Genomic DNA, 20,759 nt, shown 5'->3' on the forward strand with positions numbered 1-20,759 from the left:
AGCCCAACCTCAAACTTGTAGGCCTACCTCAAACAAACCTTTAAAAAATGCTTGCTATTTCCTCATAGAGTATCAATCAAATAATATTTTTAATGACCGGCATACGTCCACACCATTCTGTTGTTGGAGTATGCCCCACCATTCCAAAACAGAAAAGCTGCTATTTAACATGCTTAATAAAAAAACTTTGGAAGGAAAACTATTTCACTCATATTGCTGGTGCATTCACGCTCAACAGTTGGAAAACCACATCAGTGTCCGACTTTCGGCTGTAGCAGATGCACCTTCCCCGACTTCACTCTTCGACATTCGTCTGAAGTCGGGTGCTTCAGCCTTACCACTCAAAACAAGCCCAATATTGTATCCTCTCTATACAGCTCGCCAGCTTAGTAGTCCTAAAAAACAGTTCGTTCAGCCATTCCTATGGGGAAAGAATAAGGTTTGGCTTTTTCAGACAATTGCAGTCCCCTAAAATACTGAGTACCTCTGGCACCTCCCTCATTTGCAATTGCTATTGTGGGGCACTTAAACATTTATATTGTGAATCTTTCTTGGGCATACCAAAGTGTTTGTTGTGTGAGACAATAGGATATAGGACAATAACGGTTTCCATATGTTACATATTGATGAACAGTGGCTCAATAAGCATGATTGTGGCCTCGTGTTCTATGGTGCTTCATACCGTTGGAAACCGTCAATGAGAATGAATGCTCCAACATAGGCTACCCTCACTCGCCCTCTATTCAATTAAGACTACTTTCAGGGATCATTTCTTTAGCATTAGGCCTATAGTAGAGTGAAAATGTGCAATGTATTCGACAGGTAACGCTAATCTAATTAGAGGGGTGGTCCATAGTTATCACAGCCAGAAAGTCCTAAACCCCGCCCATTTCTACAATTTATCTTTTAAAAATGTGATTTTAAACCTAACCTTAAACACACTGCTAACCTTATACCTAAACCTAACCTTAAATTAAGACCAAAAATCTAATTTGTGTTTTGATGCATTTTTACAATATTTCCAATGTTGACTTTGTGGCTGTGGTAACTAGTGAAAACCTATAGGCGCAGTTCTGAAATATTCAAGAATAGTTTTTCATTTTCCTTGTAATATCAGCCCTGCCTCAAATACATTTTAGTTTCAACATTTCAGAACGCGGACCAAATCTGCATTATGCCAGTGTAGTATACCAGAGGGAGGCAGAAGAAAGCCAGAGGACTAGGGAATGTTTTGACTGATAGCAGAGATACTGTATATAATGACGAGATGGTCTCCTCCCTAAAAATAGGAGTCGTTGTCTCAAAGGCGGGAAGGCAGGTCGTCTGCTTATCGCTGTATATTCCCACGTGGACCGATTTTGACTGGTGTGGACCCTCTCGCTTCGTCTCTTCCTGTCTGCTGATAGCTACATCTTCGGTAGCTGCCAGCTAGCAGTTCTCAGCGTCAACGTTAGCAAGGTACGTGGCCAAAGTTTACTATACTGCAATGCTAGCCAGCAAAGTATATAAATGACTTGGAAAAAACTAACTTGCTTAATAATCTCTGCGATTGTCAATGTAGCTTAATCGAAGATCCAAGAAGTCTGAATTCCAGGTCACAGTAGCTAGTGCTGCTAGCTACATAAACACAACTGACTGGAATCCACACGAGCTCCGTTATGTGAGTATTGCATTATCAGATCAACAGACCTCAACAGCAGCTGATTTGTTATTATTCACAGCAATTAAGATGGGGGGAAATGATTGTGCGGGAGTCAATGTCAGATTCAATCAAATAATTCGTATAGTTGTGTTCTGAATCTGTCCATGAACAGTGTTCCATCTGAACTTATTTTCCATTACCAGACAATGTCTTTGGCTCGGATGTTTTGCCGTTTAAATGGCTATTTGCAACCAATATCGAAAGCACAGGCTCCGTTGGTCTCTGGATTCATACGAACCCAGAATGAAGTGAGACATTGGCAGCATACTGCTCCACAATCGACGAGTTGTCACTGGCAGCTTCAGGAAGAATGCCTTGGTAAGTATGACTATTTGTCAGCCCTTTACCAAACTCTATATGAACATTTGATTTGCTCTAGACAGTCTGTTTTTGAATACAGCTACATATGTGTCTGCCCTTCTTTATGAGGCTTTCGAAACACTCCCTGCTCTTTGTAGTTGAATCTGTACTTGAAGTTCAATACTTGACTGAGGGACCTTACATATGTTGTATGTATGGGGGACAGAGGAAGGGTTAGTCATTTAAAAAAATAATGTCAACCCCTATTATTTCACACGGAGTGAGTCCATGTAACTTAGGTGATTTGTTAAGCCACATTTTACTGCTGAATTAATTTAGGCTTGCCTAAACAAAGGGACTGAATACTTATGCAATTACTATTTTAGTTATACAGTGAGGGAAAAAAGTATTTGATCCCCTGCTGATTTTGTACGTTTGCCCACTGACAAAGAAATGATCAGTCTATAATTTTAATGGTAGGTTTATTTGAACAGTGAGAGACAGAATAACAACAACAAAATCCAGAAAAACGCATGTCAAAAATGTTATAAATTGATTTGCATTTTAATGAGGGAAATAAGTATTTGACCCCCTCTCAATCAGAAAGATTTCTGGCTCCCAGGTGTCTTTTATACAGCTAACGAGCTGAGATTAGGAGCACACTCTCAAATGGAGTGCTCCTAATCTTAGCTTGTTAACTGTATAAAAGACAACTGTCCACAGAAGCAATCAATCAATCATATTCCAAACTCTCCACCATGGCCAAGACCAAAGAGCTCTCCAAGGATGTCAGGGACAAGATTGTATACCTACACAAGGCTGGAATGGGCTACAAGACCATCGCCAAGCAGCTTGGTGAGAAGGTGACAACAGTTGGCGCAATTATTCGCAAATGGAAGAAACACAAAATAACTGTCAATCTCCCTCAGCCTGGGGCTCCATGCAAGATCTCACCTCGTGGAGTTGCAATGATCATGAGAATGGTGAGGAATCAGCCCAGAACTACACGGGAGGATCTTGTCAATGATCTCAAGGCAACTGGGACCATAGTCACCAAGAAAACAATTGGTAACACACTACGCTGTGAAGGACTGAAATCCTGCAGCGCCCGCAAGGTCCCCCCGCTAAAGAAAGCACATATACAGGGCCGTCTTAGGTTTGCCAATGAACATCTGAATGATTCAGAGGAGAACTGGGTGAAAGTGTTATGGTCAGATGAGACCAAAATGGAGCTCTTTGGCATCAACTCAACTCGCCGTGTTTGGAGGAGGAGGAATGCTGCCTATGACCCCAAGAACACTATCCCCACCATCAAACATGGAGGTGGAAACATTATGCTTTGGGGGTGTTTTTCTGCTAAGGGGACAGGACAACTTCACCGCATCAAAGGGACGATGGACGGGGCCATGTACCGTCAAATCTTGGGTGAGAACCTCCTTCCCTCAGCCAGGGCATTGAAAATGGGTCGTGGATGGGTATTCCAGCATGACAATGACCCAAAACACACGGCCAAGGCAACAAAGGAGTGGCTCAAGAAGAAGCACATTAAGGTCCTGGAGTGGCCTAGCCAGTCTCCAGACCTTAATCCCATAAAAAATCTGTGGAGGGAGCTGAAGGTTCGAGTTGCCAAACGTCAGCCTTGAAACCTTAATGACTTGGAGAAGATCTGCAAAGAGGAGTGGGACAAAATCCCTCCTGAGATGTGTGCAAACCTGGTGGCCAACTACAAGAAACGTCTGACCTCTGTGATTGCTAACAAGGGTTTTGCCACCAAGTACTAAGTCATGTTTTGCAGAGGGGTCAAATACTTATTTCCCTCATTAAAATGTAAATCAATTTATAACATTTTTGACATGTGTTTTTCTGGATTATTTTGTTGTTATTCTGTCTCTTACTGTTCAAATAAACCTACCATTAAAAGTATAGACTGATCATGTCTTTGTCAGTGGGCAAACGTACAAAATCAGCAGGGGATCAAATACTTTTTTCCCTCACTGTATATATAATTGTTCTTCCACTTTGACATTAGAGTATTTTGTAAATTTAAATCTGTTTTAATCCCATTTTGTAACAATAAAATGTGGAAAAATCTGATGGGTCTGAATATTTCTACAAGGCACAAATAGTAATTGCATATGTCCTAGACTACCCCTTTTTTAAGTAATACATTCAATGCAGTATTAGACTATGAATGATGGGCGGCAGGTAGCCAAGTGGTTAAGAGCATTGAGCCAGTAACCAAAAGGTTGCTGGTTCGAATCCCCTAGGTGAACAATCTGTTGATGTGCCCTTGAGCAAGGCACTTAACCCTAATTGCTCCTGTAAATTGCTCTGGGTAAGAGCGTCTGCTAAATGATTAAAATATAAATGTTAAGCTTCTAATTTAGCGTCTGTCTTCACTTTTGCGCATTACACACTGGCTCTCCGCTGGCCTCTCTCCTTAGCGCTTGTGGAGTCCCAGGAAAAGCTAGACTAGAATAGATTGCTGGATTTTTTTGTTGTTGCATTTCTTATACTAATAGACCAGGGATTAGCAACTGGATTCAGCCTTGGGCCGATTTTTTTTAATTTCTTGAGCGGGATGGTCGGGGGCCGGAACATCATTACAAATAATTTGTAGACTATAAATTGACCGCAAGAAGGCCAAACAGATATAATATTTTACTAAAACATAATCATTTCTCAAACCTTGCTTACATTTGTATACGATCACGTCTCTCTATTATGCGTGGGAATACTTGGGAACAGATTTCCAAAATTAAAATAACCTATAGCTGATTTCCATGTGTTTTTACAGTCTTTTATGTCCCAAATGTTTTTTATATATAAAAAAAAAAAATCTCAGAACTTGGAGGCCAAATAAAACCACTTGGTCTGCGCCAGTTGGGGAACCCTGTAATAGACCATTCGAAGACGGATGCAAGCTTGCTCTTGTTTGCTGAATGTTAAATACAGCAGCCAAAGGAACTCACAGAGTTTGAAAGAAGAGACCCACTGGGCACAGACGTCAGTTCAACGTCTAGTTTTGATTTACATTTGGTTGAGTAGTCAACTAACGTGAAATCAACAAAAAATTTCACCATGACATTGGATTCTGGTTAAAAGTTGGGTAAAAAAAAAAATTATGCTGTTACGTTGATTACTTTTTGCAAATCCAATCAGTTTTCCATGTTGATTCAATGTCATCCCATAGATTTTTTTGATTGAAATTACATGGAAACAATGTTGATTCAACCAGTTTTTGCCCAGTGGGGAGAGAGTGCGCGATGGCGATAGACTATAGCAGTTATTTACAGACCCATAACCATTCAATCTTCGTGAAGAGAAGAAAAAGCCATCTGCATCTTATTCTAGTCCTATATTATTCATGTCATTACAATGATGAAGATAAGGTCAGAATGATTGGCCTAAGAAAAAAGCATTGCATTTCTTGTCTATCATTCCTAATGGCAATTTCCCTTGTCACAACTGCATTCACTGTTATGCCATGATCAGCGGGAACTCTCTTATCCATCCCCACACGGGTGAGAGGATAAAGATTTGGTAGAATAACCTGTAAAGCAAAATATGTTGTATATCTCCTTAAGTGTTCCTTTGAATTTTATTATGTGGGTAAGAAAGACCAAACTCTTGCCCCAGCAGGTCTCAATAAGGAATGTTCCTTTTCTTGTTTTTAATATACCCTCCTATAGGCGATGACATCATAATGTATCAAATTGATTTGATTTGATTTATTGTGTGTTTGTGTATATATATTTTACATATTAAACCCTAGTCTGGACCTGGCACTTCACACTTGAATAGGCCAGTTTCCACATGATAGACTAATATGTACTTGTAAATCTGACATTTGAATCGGCAGAGCTCAGCTATGGAGGGCTTGTGATGCACTTTGCCTATGTGTGGCTACGGGATCATTGCCGCTCTGCCTCCTGCTTCAACAGCAAGACCAACCAGAGGAACCTGGATACAGCAAATGTGGAGCTAAACATACGTCCCACCAACACCAGGGTGGATGATGAGAATATCTTCCTCACATGTAAGTCTTGGTTTGAAGATTGATTTTCCCAACTAAGAGGGAGAGAAAATATTCTCTACCCAGTTCGTCGCACATCACATACAGTAGGTGGCTTTCTTTGTTTTGATTTGTTGTAGATTTTAATTTTTTCTCCTTATGAATAGCTACAGTTGGTTTTGGCATGAAACACAGTTTTCTTTGGAACCAAAGTGAAAAATTGATTTTGTTTCTTTCCTTTGGACTCTATTGGAAGCCCATATTATGGAGGAGCCTAGCCTAAAATTATCTTCTCCACTGCCAAACCTGAGATAGTTATATCTTCTTAAAAACAAGCATCTTTTGGGGAGATCTTTGACTCTTGAAAAAGCTTGTAATGTACTGCAGATATTGCTGCCATATGCTTTATTTGAATTACATGTTTGTACAATGGTACATCTTTTCACAAGGCATTGGTTAAACTGTAACCGTTCACTTACTCAGGGTGCAATCGGTTGAACATTTCAGTGAGGTACTGTATCTAGGTCAGTTTGATGTCGTCAAGAACTCTAAATCCATGCCAGTAGTTAAGCCTATCATTTGATAATTTTCAATGGAGAACCGCAATCCCATTTTCTCTATGGCAGAACTGTGATCTATGCGCCTATTGTTACTCATCATTCTTTTTAACAGTTATTGAATGTATATTAGAAGGAATTGTCTTTGATTTGTCTACCCCAGGGCCTGATGGTCACGTGACAAGGTACAACCTGAGTTGGCTGGCTCAGAACAGCTATGAGGGACAGAAGCAGAGTGCCATGCAGCCACGCATCATCTGGAACTCAGACATCTATACCAGTGCCAAGGTGCCCTCTGCCAACTGGGACAAGTTTATGAGCTGTGATGATGAACTGAAAAAGTTCCTTAGGAGCTTTCTGCTGTATGGCATTGCTTTTGTGGAGGGCGTCCCGCCGACTGTTGAGGCCACAGAGACTCTTACCCAGAGGGTCAGCCTCATCAGGTATAGTAAGCCCCTCTGTGATTGCCTGGGGTAGGGAATGAGAAGGGGGGTTGAGGGGGCTTAAAAGTAACGGCATACCACCCACCACAATGCATACGAAACATGCATGGTTTTAGAGTAGGGATTATTTAATAAGGAATGAGAACAAACACCCCAGATATCTATTTTTGGGGGCCATTAAATAAGCTTGATATTTATCAGGGTTGGCTTGTTTACACTCTTTGTATTGCAAAGTAACAGTGCTACAGAGAAGGTTTTGGTTTCTTTAACAACAAGTTTGATACTTTTGTCAAACTCGGCACTTGGAATGGAGGGTGGATTTGTCAAAAGAATGGGCATTGTGTCTCCTCTGCCAGTGTACTGAGAGAGGAGAGGTACTTTGTTCTCATTAATCCACCAGGTCTGTTCATTAATGACTCTGCAGGTGGTGTGGTTTTGAAGTTTCAAACGCCTGAGCAAGCGCACTAATCCCTCTTTGTACTGGACTCTACTTTGGGGTGAAGAGGAGGGAAGGGAGGGAGGGAGGGAGGAAGCAGCGTGTATTAGAAATTCATTGCACATGGTTGCCAGATAAGGACATTTTCGTATTGTAGTCCAGTGAGGATATTTGGTAATCAGAAGTAATTGCCCTCCTCCTGACACCCCAAAGAAACAAAATATCACTCACTATTTGGATCACAGTTGCCATTATAAACTTTTTTGAATTGTTCTTGTACTATATAATGTTTTAGGTATCACTTTTGAAACAGTTGACTCTACTTTGTGTTTTCATTCTTGTTTCTTACTAGGGAGACTATGTATGGCAAGATGTGGAACTTCACATCCGATTTCTCCCGAGGAGACACTGCCTACACCAAACTGGCACTGGACCGTCATACAGACACCTCATACTTCCAGGAGCCATGTGGGTATGTATTTAGATCGATGTTCACACATGGATTATTTGAACTGTATTGGAGTGATCATGTCAGGTCAAAGTATCAAGGCAGCACACCTGTTGATCTGTATCTTGGTTAGGTTGAGATTCCTCAGATGAAGACACACTTTAGACATCTTAGGTTATTGTGTTAGGCTATTACAGTGATGTTACAAAAACTGTAACAGTTGTAACAACAGATCCAGCATTGTGAAACAGGCCATTCCTTTTGCAAGCTGCAGTTGGACACTGTTTAATCACCTGCTTATGGCCTTTTAAAGACATGCTCCGGAACTTTGGCAACTAGTAAGTACTTTTTAAACCTCCTGCTGTGGACTGAATGTGTAGTTCATACATGCAGAATTACTGTCTTACCTCAATTAGCCACAAAATCCCTAGTTTGAAGCGACCGTTTTCTGGAGGTTGTGCAGCGCCATTTTCCCTACAATTTCCCCCACGTGGGCCAGCTCCTGGCGATTTGAGTTCTAGCCAATGAGCTTTAGCCTTTCGCCATTTGAGTGACAGCTAGCAAGACGCACACACAGCAGAGCGAGAGAGAGAGAGCAATGACGTGGTGCACATATGTGATATAGTATGCAATTTTCGGGGAACACTTTTGGCTTGTGAGCGCTACTTTCTGAACTACTGGCTAAAAAGTATACAAAAGTACCGGAGAATCTCTTTAACTGATAAGACACAAGCCAGATGCACATTGCTATGCCACAGACTTCTTGAATCTTGATAAAATAAGATATAGTACAACATGAAACTAAGCTCTACCTTGGCCTCCCATGAAATTACAGGGCAATACGCCATCTACTGGGCATTTCATAATAACGTGACTTACTTTGATGCCATTGACTGTGACTTGCAGGATCCAAGTGTTCCATTGCCTTAGACATGAGGGAACGGGAGGAAGAACACTACTTGTAGATGGATTCTATTCTGCAGACAAAGTGCTCCAGAAGACGCCTGAAAACTTTGAGCTGCTAGCACGGGTTCCTATCAAGCATGAGTACATTGAAAATGTCAGCGACCACCACAACCACATGATCGGCATTGGCCCTGTGCTCAACGTGTATCCCTGGAACAATGAGGTGTACATGATCCGGTATGACCAGTCTGTTGTAATTTGAGATGATCCGGTATGACCAGTCTGTTCTAATTTGAGATGTGTATGTCTCCCTGAATGTCTTGCTTTAAACGTATCTTCCAACGTCATTGGCCATACAACCTTACATTAACCAGTCTTGGTTACCTATTAACTCACAATGTTGTATGCATTTGAAAAATTTGACACCCATCGATACAAATTAACTCACTTTGGAAGGTTCTTAGTGGAAGGCTCAGGATCTGGTGCTCATATGCAGCAAAACGTTTGTTATTCCAGCTCCTTTGAGATCAATGTAATGAATATATGATCTGATATTGAGTATTAATATGGTATCACCTTCTGTTTGGTTGCCTGTCTTACAGATACAATAACTATGACCGTGCAGTCATAAACACTATCCCCCATGACATTGTCAAGCGATGGTATGTGGCTCACAGAGAGTTGACCACAGAGCTGAGGAAGCCGGAGAATGAGTTGTGGGTCAAACTGAAGCCTGGAAAGGTAAGGAAAAATAGTTGCCTTTTCATTGATCTAGCCCGAAAGGATTTAGCACTACATGACCAGTTGAGCTAGATATTGATATAAAAGGGGGGGGGGGAAACATCCCCCACTTAACTGAAAACCAGGATTGAACTGCAGGTGACGGGTGAAGTCTTACAAAATCTTACACAAAAAATATGTTCCCTCTTTTTCTGTAAGGTTCTCTTCATCGATAACTGGCGTGTCATGCATGGCCGGGAGTCCTTCACAGGCCTGCGGCAACTGTGTGGCTGCTACCTGACCAGAGACGACGTCCTGAACACTGCCCGCTCCTTGGGTCTGCAGGCCTGAGTGAAGAAGAGCCACCCTGAGTCTCCAACCCTTCCAGCCAACACCAAAGTCCTTTAGAGATAAAGCAGGACTTCAGCCCGGTACCATCAGAAAAGCACCATCACCCAGTCAGTCATAAATCAATGTTTAAGGAGACCGAAAAGTCTTATAGAATCAAATCGTTTTTGTATTATGAGCATTTACTGAGTGAAATCATGTATTTCCACTGCATGAATGCAGTTAGATATTGTTCATGCAGAACTAAATGCCATTCCTAATATGGGCATAAAATAATTGTACTGTACTTCAGAAATATTCTCTACCCAGAAATATTTTACATGAGAAGATAATATTATTAGATTTGTTGAAGTCCAGAAAATGGACTGATCTGTTTGGGATAGAAGATCTGTAGACATACATTATGTATGCACTATGCTCTTGTCACAACAACAATCATCTTTTGAACTGGAACTTAACATATTGAGGTGTTTAACTACATATTTTTGGCTTTGTTTTAGGGATTCGTTTCTAGTATGTCATAAGTACTAAATAGCACGTTTACTAGTCATTTAATTGTTTATGAATGTATTAGGAAATGTTGCCTTGTTTACATAATGAAATAAATTGGGTGATTTCTCAACACCTTTTTTCCTGATTTCTATTGGGTGGCTGTGTTTTTTGTCATGCCCAGAAAGACTGACATGAAACCACAGACAGAAGAAGGAGTTAGTTATAAATATATTTGATGAAACCATATCCAGCATGAAAAGGAAAGTACAGGGCCATGTTAAGTTGGCAAAATGTTCTCGAATGTTGCAGATATTAATGCCATGAATAGAGCCGATGTGATTCCTTAGTCTACATGTCAGAGAGGCATGTTTGATCTACATAGCCTAAATATATCTGAAGTTGAACGTTCTAAAACGTTAAATCCTGCTGAACGTGACCCATATTTGAGGTATTTGGTCTGGGTGTCATGCATAGACCGTATATATAAAGGTAGCATGTTAACAGAACATTTGTTTTATGTTGTCTCTCGAGCGCATATAATTACACATACTAAACCATCTTTGTTAAAACTCTGCTCGAGCGACACCTTCTGTTCGGACTACTTTTTCTCGTTTGGTTGAGCTTGAAATGAACTATCGCGTGGCTTAGTGAGGAGGTAGTGTTTTTTCTTAAATTCATGCACACTGAGCACGCTTCGTGCTATCCGGGATCTCATTGAGCACACACGTGTTGTCGTCAGGTCAGTCGCGCAGCAGACCGAAGATGGCGGATGTAGAAAGTAAGTAGTCCTTGCACAGTCTAACAGAACTATCTTATTTCAAAGTAGCTAGCTACAACTGCTGTGACATTTTAGGTGTTTGTTGTTGTGTATGTTTATTTACTAGGAAATTGTGAAATATTACTAGCAACACTGCACCCAACATTGAGGCATGATCAAACAAGCGGCCACGTTCCCAATAACTTTGCATGACCCAGCGTAAACCATGTGGGTATCCAACTAGCTACACATATAGCAGTATATTCATTGATTTATATAGTTACTTGCGTATACTCCCAGATCATGGTATTGCAATCGTGCTGAATTTTGTTGGTAAGATGGCTAGCTAACTTTAACAACTAAGTAGTCATAGGTTACGTAGCTAGGTAACGTTAGATGGCTACTGTAACGTTACATAACTAGATAGCAAGTAACTAACGACGTAGTTGTCTAACTGTAACTATGTACTTAGCGCTAGCTAACAAAGTACATACTTTTGGGTAACAGTAGTGCCCAATGGCAGCCTCAGAACTTTATCTTAGCTAGCTAACGTTACGCCATTTTGTTAATAATCACACTCAACTAGAGGGGTTTCATCCAGACACAGAATGGTTGCCACGTTCCGATGGTGGTCACGCTGTCTGTGAAACGGTACTGCGAATTCATGAATATGAACTATTTTCAGTTAACTAGCTTACTTGCAATATCTGAGTTGTATATGTGTCGTTATGCACGTTTCTGTGACTGCGGACACCGTACATAGTTGGGTAAAATTGCCCGTAAAGGCTCATTTTCTTACACCACCAAAAGTACCACGTGCCAGTCGTGTCGGCCACGTGGGAGCGCTTTGCCAAATCGAATGTGGTATGCTGATGAGCAATAACTATTAGCTATCTCTCAATTAGCTGATTAAACTAAACGATTTACGATGGACCACCACCATTTAAGTTTAAAGTTTTATTAGTCGTATGTACGGGATATGCATGGTATACATCTTCCAACGAAGTGCTTACAGTACCTACAGGTTTCTTCTCGACAATCCTCCAGTAGGGAAACGTCATGGAACACATGTTTGTTGCTAGCTAGTAACATTATCCCTTTATTTTTCCTTTCAAGTGAACTCTGCTAAAAAGCAGAAGAAGAAGAAGGAAAAGACAGTTGCTGTTGATGACGTTGGGGTAAGTCCTTACAAGCTTTTTTCACTGTTAGATTCAAATGGTATGAACATTTCCCCTAAATTCCTCATTTTTTGGTACAGGATATTCAGGAGAGTGGAGATTTCCTCATCAAACCGGAGTCCAAAGTTGCTAGTCTGGACACATCTCAATGGCCTTTGCTGCTGAAAGTGAGTTTGGCTACTCTTGTCCTGTCATCCATCTGTAGAAGCAGGATGCTGTATCTGAAATGATGAACTTGTTTATCCATTCGCTGAGTGCTGCTGGGCCCTGGCCCTGCAGCCCCCTGTGTCTGTTCTTGACTCAGGGGGATCAGCGGCTTGACTCTATGCTTTTGCCCCAGTGTTCTACTGGGGTAAACTGTGTTGGGGGCAGGTGTGCTGGTGCTATGGTTAAGGGCCCGGCTACAACTAAGACGAGCGTAAACTCCTGATCACATGCACATCCCTTCCATGCAATTACATTTGGTTATTTGTAAGGGAAATTCTTAATTCTAACTTCTCCCCTGTTGACTCATTTTGTCATGCAGAATTTTGACAAACTCAACATCAGGACAGCTCACTACACACCCTTGCCAAATGGCTCAAACCCTCTGAAGAGGAACATTCAGGACTATGTCAGGTAACTTTTGGTCCTTTTTGCTCAGTCGTGTGAATTTTTTATGAAGCCACATGATGAATGTAAATAGATTGCACTAGCACTATGTGCAAAGATGACTCCTTATCTATCACCCTTGTCTGATGGCTCTACACGGATGCCTTTTAAAATATTGAAGTGTTGTCTGTGATTTCATTTTGCTCCACTCCTCTAACTCAATCCATGTGATGTGCAGGACAGGCTTCATCAACTTGGACAAGCCTGCCAATCCCTCCTCTCACGAGGTGGTGGCCTGGATCAGACGTATCCTGCGAGTGGAGAAGACTGGCCACAGTGGTACCCTGGACCCCAAGGTGACAGGCTGCCTCATTGTGTGTGTGGACAGAGCCACACGACTGGTCAAGTCCCAGCAGAGTGCAGGTGAGTCACCTTGTAAACCCAACTCCTTCCTGCTCTGAATGTTTACCTCCTGATGGTTATGTAAACACATTAAGATTGGCCTCTCCTTACTACTCTTCTGCCGTCTGTTTCAGGCAAAGAGTATGTGGGAATTGTTCGGCTGCACAATGCTATTGAGAATGAGCACACGCTTGCTAGGGTAAGTTATCTTGTTAATGCAGTTTTTTACTCTTAGCATGGTTCAGAGTTTGTAATTTAACTGTAAAAGTATGCCAATAAATGTGTCTGCTTTTGTAATATTAAGTTACTGCCTCTTGACATGTATGTGAGATGATGATTGTGTTTATCCATTCTCTGAGTGCTTGCTAGGGTCCTGCTTTCTCTGTGGTGCTCATGTCTGTTTTAGCCATGAGTGTCTGCTGTGCCCCTGGCGCCACTCTGCCACTTCAGTGTTCTACTGGGGCAGCTTGTGGTGGAGACAGGGGCAGGACTGGAGGGCCCTGCGATAACAAAGACGAGTTGACACGCCTGATCACACATTAGTAAGGACATGGGTGTTATACCGGTGTTGTGGGACGTCATGGTTAATCCAACACTTGTCTCTTTTTTTTTTTAGGGTATTGAAACCCTTACAGGAGCTTTGTTCCAGCGACCACCTCTCATCGCAGCCGTTAAGCGCCAATTGAGAGTTAGGACCATTTATGAAAGCAAACTCATTGAGTACGACCCAGAGAGGAGATTGGGTAAGGAATCGAATGCTTTATTTCCTTATGCTCCGGTTAGAAATGTTTGTCAGTACTTGAATACATGAAATTACGATACTCTTTATAAACTGGAAGTTGTTGATGCTATTTTAGAGATGATAATCTAACCGTATTGTTTGTTGCAGGTATTTTCTGGGTGAGCTGCGAGGCTGGGACCTACATCAGAACCCTGTGTGTCCACCTGGGGCTCCTCCTGGGTGTTGGTGGTCAGATGCAGGAGCTGAGGAGAGTTCGCTCTGGTGTTCTGGGAGAGAGGGTGAGTCTCTTACCTCTTTCATAATCCTTTGACTGTGTTTTGTCTGGTTACTTTGAGGTCCAAAGTGTTGAGTTCGGTTCTGGGCCTCTCCCCAGTCCTGGTAATTATTCTTTGGCACAGAAATGGCATAGAGTGGCTCTGAATAGAAAGTGGACATGCCAGCCACTTGATTCCACTCTAGCCAACATGTTATGCGAATGTTGATACTTAGGCCTATGGTCTGTTTAATGTGTAATGTATTTAGGACTCATTCAATGTTGGAACATGTTCTCTGCAGGACAATTTGGTGACCATGCACGATGTGCTGGATGCTCAGTGGCAGTATGACCACAACAAGGATGAGACATACCTTCGCAGAGTCATCTACCCACTGGAGAAGCTTCTAATATCTCACAAACGTCTGGTCATGAAAGACAGTGCAGTGAGTTCTTGTTTTCTGACTCTAAATTGATAGTCTGGGTGTTGTTTTCCAAATGTGCCCTTGTTTAGAGGACTAAACAAGTCTTTGAATTAATTCTGATTTATGTTCTCCCCAGGTGAATGCAATCTGCTATGGAGCAAAGATCATGCTGCCTGGTGTACTACGATATGAGGATGGCATCGAGATCAACCAAGATATTGTGGTTATAACAACCAAAGGAGAGGCCATTTGTATAGGTGCGCAATAGAAATATGCTGTTCTGCAAAGCAATTGGTTTTTCAAAAGGCCACATGATGATCTCATAGACTGCATTAGCACTTTGTGCAAAGATGACCTATTATCTATCACCCTTGACTGATGGCTTTGAAAAACTAGATTTTCTCCATATAAATGTTTATGCTCTTATCTCAACTTTGTTTTCTTACAATTTTCCAGCTACTGCCCTCATGACGACTGCAGTGATCTCCACATGTGACCACGGGGTGGTGGCCAAGATCAAGAGGGTCATCATGGAACGAGACACCTACCCCCGCAAGTGGGGCCTGGGCCCAAAGGTAACGCCTCTTGTGCAAGCTATTGGTAGTCTCCATTTACATTTTAGTCATTCTTATCCATAGCGACTTACAGTAGTGAGTGCATACGTTTTTTATACTGGTCCCCCGTGGGAATCTCGCATCCCTGGCGTGTGTGAGGCACACTGGACTACAACAGTTTATGCTTTTAGTGCTGTATTAGGAAGATTCTAACTATGATTTCTAATGAACAGGCCAGCCAGAAGAAGATGATGATCCAGAAGGGCCTGTTGGACAAACATGGCAAAGCCAACGGCAGCACTCCATCAGACTGGAAGGAGGGCTACGTAGATTACAGGTGTGAAACCAGTCTGGGAGGGGGCTAGATGGAGCAGTTTGGTATAGCGACCTACATGCATCTTATGATTCTAGTCAGCAGACAGTTATCCCTTTCTGGTCTGCCCCGTGGTCTCTGAGGGAGTCAGTCTGCAACATCAACTCTCGTAGCTCAGCAGAGATCTGGTAGTGCATTCTGCCTGGCTGGCAGCTGAGCTGTGTGAACATTCATAGCTACTATTTCCCACCCATGTGGGGTAACTTGCAACCCAAACCTTTTCAGTCAACAGTTGATCTGTAGGTGCATTTGTTAATCGTTCTTAAGGAATGAGTCTGATACAAAGGCTGACATGTGGCCTTCTCATTTTCAGTGCGTCCAAGCCCAAGGCTGAAGGAAACGGCAATGGTGAAGCAAAGGTATGTGTACATAAGTTGATACTCTGGTATTGATTGATTTGAATTGGATCAGTATTTGGCACGCATGCCAAAGAAGCTGTAGTTCATTCCATGTATGAAGTTATGTGCATAATGAGATGGACTAAACAATGTCTCCGTCTTTCAGAGGAAGCGTGAAGACAGTGACAGTGATGCAGCAGCACCCTCTGCACCTTCCACTCCGTCGGCAGAAGAGAAGAAGGAGAAGAAGAAAAAGAAGAAGGAAAAGAAGCAGAAACTAGAGGAGGTGGAGCCAGCAGCAGAGACAGACGGAGAGGTGGGTTTCTGCTTCTGTTCTGAATGGACAGCAGTATGACCTTGTGGCTCTAGAATATGCTCTGGTCACAGGGAGGGACATGTTGAAGTTATGGTTTTCAGCAGTAGTTTCTCTGTAAATATACAGCCAGTTAATGAAGTGCCATGCCTATCACTGGTGCAATATAATTTGCATTTATCCCGTGCAGAAAGTTATCCCTTTCCAACCTGCCTGTGGCTGCAGAGGGAGTCAGTCTGCTACATTATTGTGGGTGTCTTTCAAGCATGAGCATTTGGTCATGTTGGTTCCTTACATCTTCTACACCTATTTTGTTAGCAAAGTCACTACAGCTACACCTAACATGCCTTTTAAACTGCAGAGGGCATTTTCACTTAGGACTTTGAATTGCTTTAAACATTTGCCAAAGGAATAACAAATCTCCTTATGCACAGGTGGGCGAGAGTGCCAAGAAGAAGAAGAAGAAGAAGAAGAAGAAGGAAGCGGAGGCAGAAGCAGAGTGATAAGCTTATGAAAAACATGGACAATGAAAGGACCATAGAACGAGTGCCTGCCGCTATTTACCTTACAGATGCAACGGGCGCTGAGTAGGCAGAACCCAGAGTTTTAATCCTTTTTTGTTAATCAAGTCTTTGTCCAGAATGGCCGCACATGGATAATCATAAGGGGCTTGGACTAGGTTAGGCTTGTGATCATGCGGTTAATGGTTGCCATCTCAACCACCACGGTATGACCTTGTTTTTCTACTCATGACAGTGACATTTAGTTTTTACATGTTTTATGTACTCTCCCTGTGTTGACATCAGTTTTCTCTGGGTGTACCTCTATGTGAAATGTGATCAGAGTTTTTCTTTTATATTGTACTGTAAATACAGAAACCATAAATTGTGTAATTTGAAATGAATGTTTTTTTCTAACTCTGCCTTGGTGTCTTTTTTCTGCCTAGTTGCTAGGATCTGAGGCTGTCTACAGCAAGCGGGACATTTTAAAAAATGTATTTAAATATTATATTTGAGTTACGATTTTTGGCTTAAAATTACTCATTCCATGATATACAAACAACCTCCAATAGATGGCGCTGTAGCCTGGCAGCACGCTCTGTATTTGGGCCTACAGTCAGGTTCAGAATGCGCCCAGTCATCGCCACTTCATTGCTTGATGACTTTTGACGTGAAAAAGAGAAGTGGACTCTGAATGCTGCTCTACTTTTTGTCAGAGGAATAAATGAGAGCTTTGAAATAAGAGGAACTTGCGATGGAATCAATGATGGGAACAACCAGGGGCTCTGACTTATACAGTGAAGGAAAAAAGTATTTGATCCCCTGCTGATTTTGTACTTTTGCCCACTGACAAAGAAAAGATCAGTCTATAATTTTAATGGTAGGTTTATTTGAACAGTGAGAGACAATAACAAAAAAATGCATGTCAAATGTTATAAATTGATTTGCATTTTAATGAGGGAAATAAGTATTTGACCCCCTCTCAATCAGAAAGATTTCTGGCTCCCAGGTGTCTTTTATACAGGTAACAAACTGAGATTAGGAGCACACTCTTAAAGGGAGTGCTCCTAATCTCAGTGTGTTACCTGTATAAAAGACACCTGTCCACAGAAGCAATCAATCAATCAGATTCCAAACTCTCCACCAAGACCAAAGAGCTCTCCAAGGATGTCAGGGACAAGATTGTAGACCTACATAAGGCTGGAATGGGCTACAAGACCATCGCCAAGCAGCTTGGTGAGAAGGTGACAACAGTTGGTGCGATTATTCGCAAATGGAAGAAACACAAAATAACTGTCAATCTCCCTCGGCCTGGGGCTCCATGCAAGATCTCACCTCGTGGAGTTGCAATGATCATGAGAACGGTGAAGAATCAGCCCAGAACTACACGGGAGGATCTTGTCCATGATCTCAAGGCAGCTGGGACCATAGTAACCAAGAAAACAATTGGTAACACACTACGCCGTGAAGGACTGAAATCCTGCAGCGCCCGCAAGGTCCCCCTGCTCAAGAAAGCACATATACAGGCCCGTCTGAAGTTTGCCAATGAACATCTGAATGATTCAGAGGAGAACTGGGTGAAAGTGTTGTGGTCAGATGAGACCATAATCGAGCTCTTTGGCATCAACTCAACTTGCCGTGTTTGGAGGAGGAGGAATGCTGCCTATGACCCCAAGAACACCATCCCTACTGTCAAACATGGAGGTGGAAACATTATGCTTTGGGGGTGTTTTTCTGCTAAGGGGACAGGACAACTTCACTGCATCAAAGGGACGATGGACGGGGCCATGTACCGTCAAATCTTGGGTGAGAACCTCCTTCCCTCAGCCAGGGCATTGAAAATGGGTAGTGGATGGGTATTCCAGCATGACAATGACCCAAAACACACGGCCAAGGCAACAAAGGAGTGGCTCAAGAAGAAGCACATTAAGGTCCTGGAGTGGCCTAACCAGTCTCCAGACCTTAATCCCATAGAAAATCAGTGGAGGGAGCTGAAGGTTTGAGTTGCCAAACGTCAGCCTCGAAACCTTAATGACTTGGAGAAGATCTGCAAAGAGGAGTGGAACAAAATCCCTCCTGAGATGTGTGCAAACCTGGTGGCCAACTACAAGAAACGTCTGACCTGTTATTGCCACCAAGTACTAAGTCATGTTTTGCAGAGGGGTCAAATACTTATTTCCCTTATTAAAATGCAAATCAATTTATAACATTTTTGACATGCGTTTTTCTGGATTTGTTTGTTGTTATTCTGTCTCACTGTTAAATAAACATACTATTAAAATTATAGACTGATCATGTCTTTGTCAGTGGGCAAACGTACAAAATCAGCAGGGGATCAAATACTTTTTTCCCTCACTGTATGACAGGGTGTCTGTCTGCTTGGAAACAATGTGGAGCAAACTGACAAACGTCACAACAGATGGATCACCAAAAATAACCGGTAAAAACATTGGCCTACTAAAAAGATTTCAAGACAAAGTAAAAGAAAAAAGCCCTAACTCGGAGGAATTGATATTTCTTCCCTGTATTCATCAGGAAGCCCTGTGTAAACGTGTGTTAAAGCTGGAAAATGTCAAAGTGCTTGTAAAACTTGTCAACTTTATACGGGAAAGGGGGCTTAACAATGACACCGGCAGAGCACCAGGACTTGTTGTACCATTCAAATGTGCGCTGGCTAAGCCTGGGAAAAATACTTCGCCTTGTGTGGGAACTGAGGGGAGATAGGTATGTACCTTGATACTGTTGGTAAAGCTGACGACGTCTCCGAGTTGAAAGACAGACTGGCTGGGCGACTTTGCTTTCGGTGTGGACATATTGGCGCATCTGAACGATCTAAATGTGAAACTGCAGGGAAATTGTGTTTTTGTGCATGAACTGTATTCCAACGTGAAGACATTCAAGGCCAAACTTATGTTGTTCTCCGGGCAAATGAGCAGCCGGTCTCTCGCTAATTTTCCGACACTGGCCGCACTCACATCGCAGTGCCGCACTGAGACATACAGTAGCTCTTTGATCGACCTGCATGCTGAGTTTTCCCGCCGCTTCTCAGACTTCACCAAGACTGAGCTGGAGCTTGTATCATGCCCCCTGTCTTTCGACAGTGAGAAAGCACCACCAGACACACAATTGGAGCTCATCGACATCCAATGTGACAGTGCTTTGAAGGAGAAGTACAAAACAGCAGCGATAGACCAGTTCTATGGCTCACTGAATGAAACAAAGTTTACAAACATTAAAAAGCACGCCCAAAGGATGTTTGTTTTATTCGGATCCACGTTTGTGAACAAACGTTCTGTCATGAATTACAACAAATACCGTCACAGGTCAAATTTAACAAATTACTACTTGTCAGCTGTTCTGAGAATCTCTACATCAAAGATGACACCAGACTTTGATGCCCTTGCCAAGAGAGGTGACCAGACCCATTGTTCACATTAAGACTAATAACCTTGACTGGGGTAGGCAAGGATTATGCTTTGTCATGGTGATGGTTATGCAGTGAGAATTGACCAGCAATGCACTTGGATACAGGTAATAACTATAACTAATCAGTCAGATTTGGCCTGAGGTGATTGGATAATTGTAAATATGTCTCACAATGGAAATGAGAATTGTTCATTAATATGCTTTCAGAAACAGACCATTCCAAATGAAACTGATGCTCTTCCCATATGTTTCACTCAAATTTTAGATTTTTTTTTTTTTTTTTTTTACAAATCTGCTGTTACATTTTGCATGTCTCCAGTCATATAATATATATATATATTTTTTTTAAGTTTGCATATTGTGACTAAGTTTGATTGTACTTTACAAGGGTAGAGATGCAGGATCTGTGTGTGTGTTTGACTGTGTCTGTGATGTTATAAATTATATCAATTTTGTGAAAATTTTGTTCACAAAAAACAAGGGTAGAGATGGTACAAGGGTAGAATTGTTCTGCAAGCATATGTACACCTACAGTACACT

General features: G+C 42.0%; 2 protein-coding genes across 2 annotated transcripts; both read left to right on the forward strand.

Moving 5' to 3' along the window:
• The first annotated feature begins 1,289 nt into the window (after positions 1-1,289).
• Positions 1,290-10,516, forward strand: LOC311099567 (trimethyllysine dioxygenase, mitochondrial-like). The gene is made up of 9 exons (XM_084140265.1): positions 1,290-1,458; positions 1,562-1,660; positions 1,846-2,020; positions 5,865-6,041; positions 6,738-7,017; positions 7,806-7,925; positions 8,808-9,044; positions 9,410-9,548; positions 9,747-10,516. The coding sequence occupies exons 3-9, from the start codon at positions 1,849-1,851 to the stop codon at positions 9,876-9,878; spliced, it is 1,257 nt and encodes a 418-aa protein (XP_083996391.1). The 5' UTR covers positions 1,290-1,458; positions 1,562-1,660; positions 1,846-1,848; the 3' UTR covers positions 9,879-10,516.
• A 553-nt stretch (positions 10,517-11,069) lies between these two features.
• LOC311100163 (H/ACA ribonucleoprotein complex subunit DKC1-like) lies at positions 11,070-17,214 on the forward strand. The gene is made up of 15 exons (XM_084140949.1): positions 11,070-11,145; positions 12,241-12,302; positions 12,383-12,469; positions 12,829-12,920; positions 13,132-13,316; positions 13,430-13,494; positions 13,912-14,038; positions 14,185-14,315; positions 14,593-14,736; positions 14,852-14,972; positions 15,172-15,290; positions 15,503-15,606; positions 15,956-16,001; positions 16,147-16,296; positions 16,728-17,214. The coding sequence occupies exons 1-15, from the start codon at positions 11,130-11,132 to the stop codon at positions 16,794-16,796; spliced, it is 1,518 nt and encodes a 505-aa protein (XP_083997075.1). The 5' UTR covers positions 11,070-11,129; the 3' UTR covers positions 16,797-17,214.
• The last annotated feature ends 3,545 nt before the right edge of the window (positions 17,215-20,759 follow it).

Source organism: Coregonus lavaretus (genome assembly GCF_964263955.1).
Source record: "Coregonus lavaretus genome assembly, chromosome: 24".
In the NCBI taxonomy this organism is placed as follows: domain Eukaryota; kingdom Metazoa; phylum Chordata; class Actinopteri; order Salmoniformes; family Salmonidae; genus Coregonus; species Coregonus lavaretus.

Bases quoted from the DNA above. Each gene is read 5' to 3' on its own strand.
- LOC311100163 (XM_084140949.1), top strand. The intron at 14,316-14,592 runs GTGAGTCTCTTA...TGTTCTCTGCAG, and splicing joins CTGGTGTTCTGGGAGAGAGG to GACAATTTGGTGACCATGCA. The intron at 15,291-15,502 runs GTAACGCCTCTT...TCTAATGAACAG, and splicing joins AGTGGGGCCTGGGCCCAAAG to GCCAGCCAGAAGAAGATGAT.
- LOC311099567 (XM_084140265.1), top strand. From the start codon at position 1,849: ATGTCTTTGGCTCGGATGTTTTGCCGTTTAAATGGCTATTTGCAACCA. The intron at 6,042-6,737 runs GTAAGTCTTGGT...TGTCTACCCCAG, and splicing joins TGAGAATATCTTCCTCACAT to GGCCTGATGGTCACGTGACA. The intron at 9,549-9,746 runs GTAAGGAAAAAT...TTTTTCTGTAAG, and splicing joins TCAAACTGAAGCCTGGAAAG to GTTCTCTTCATCGATAACTG.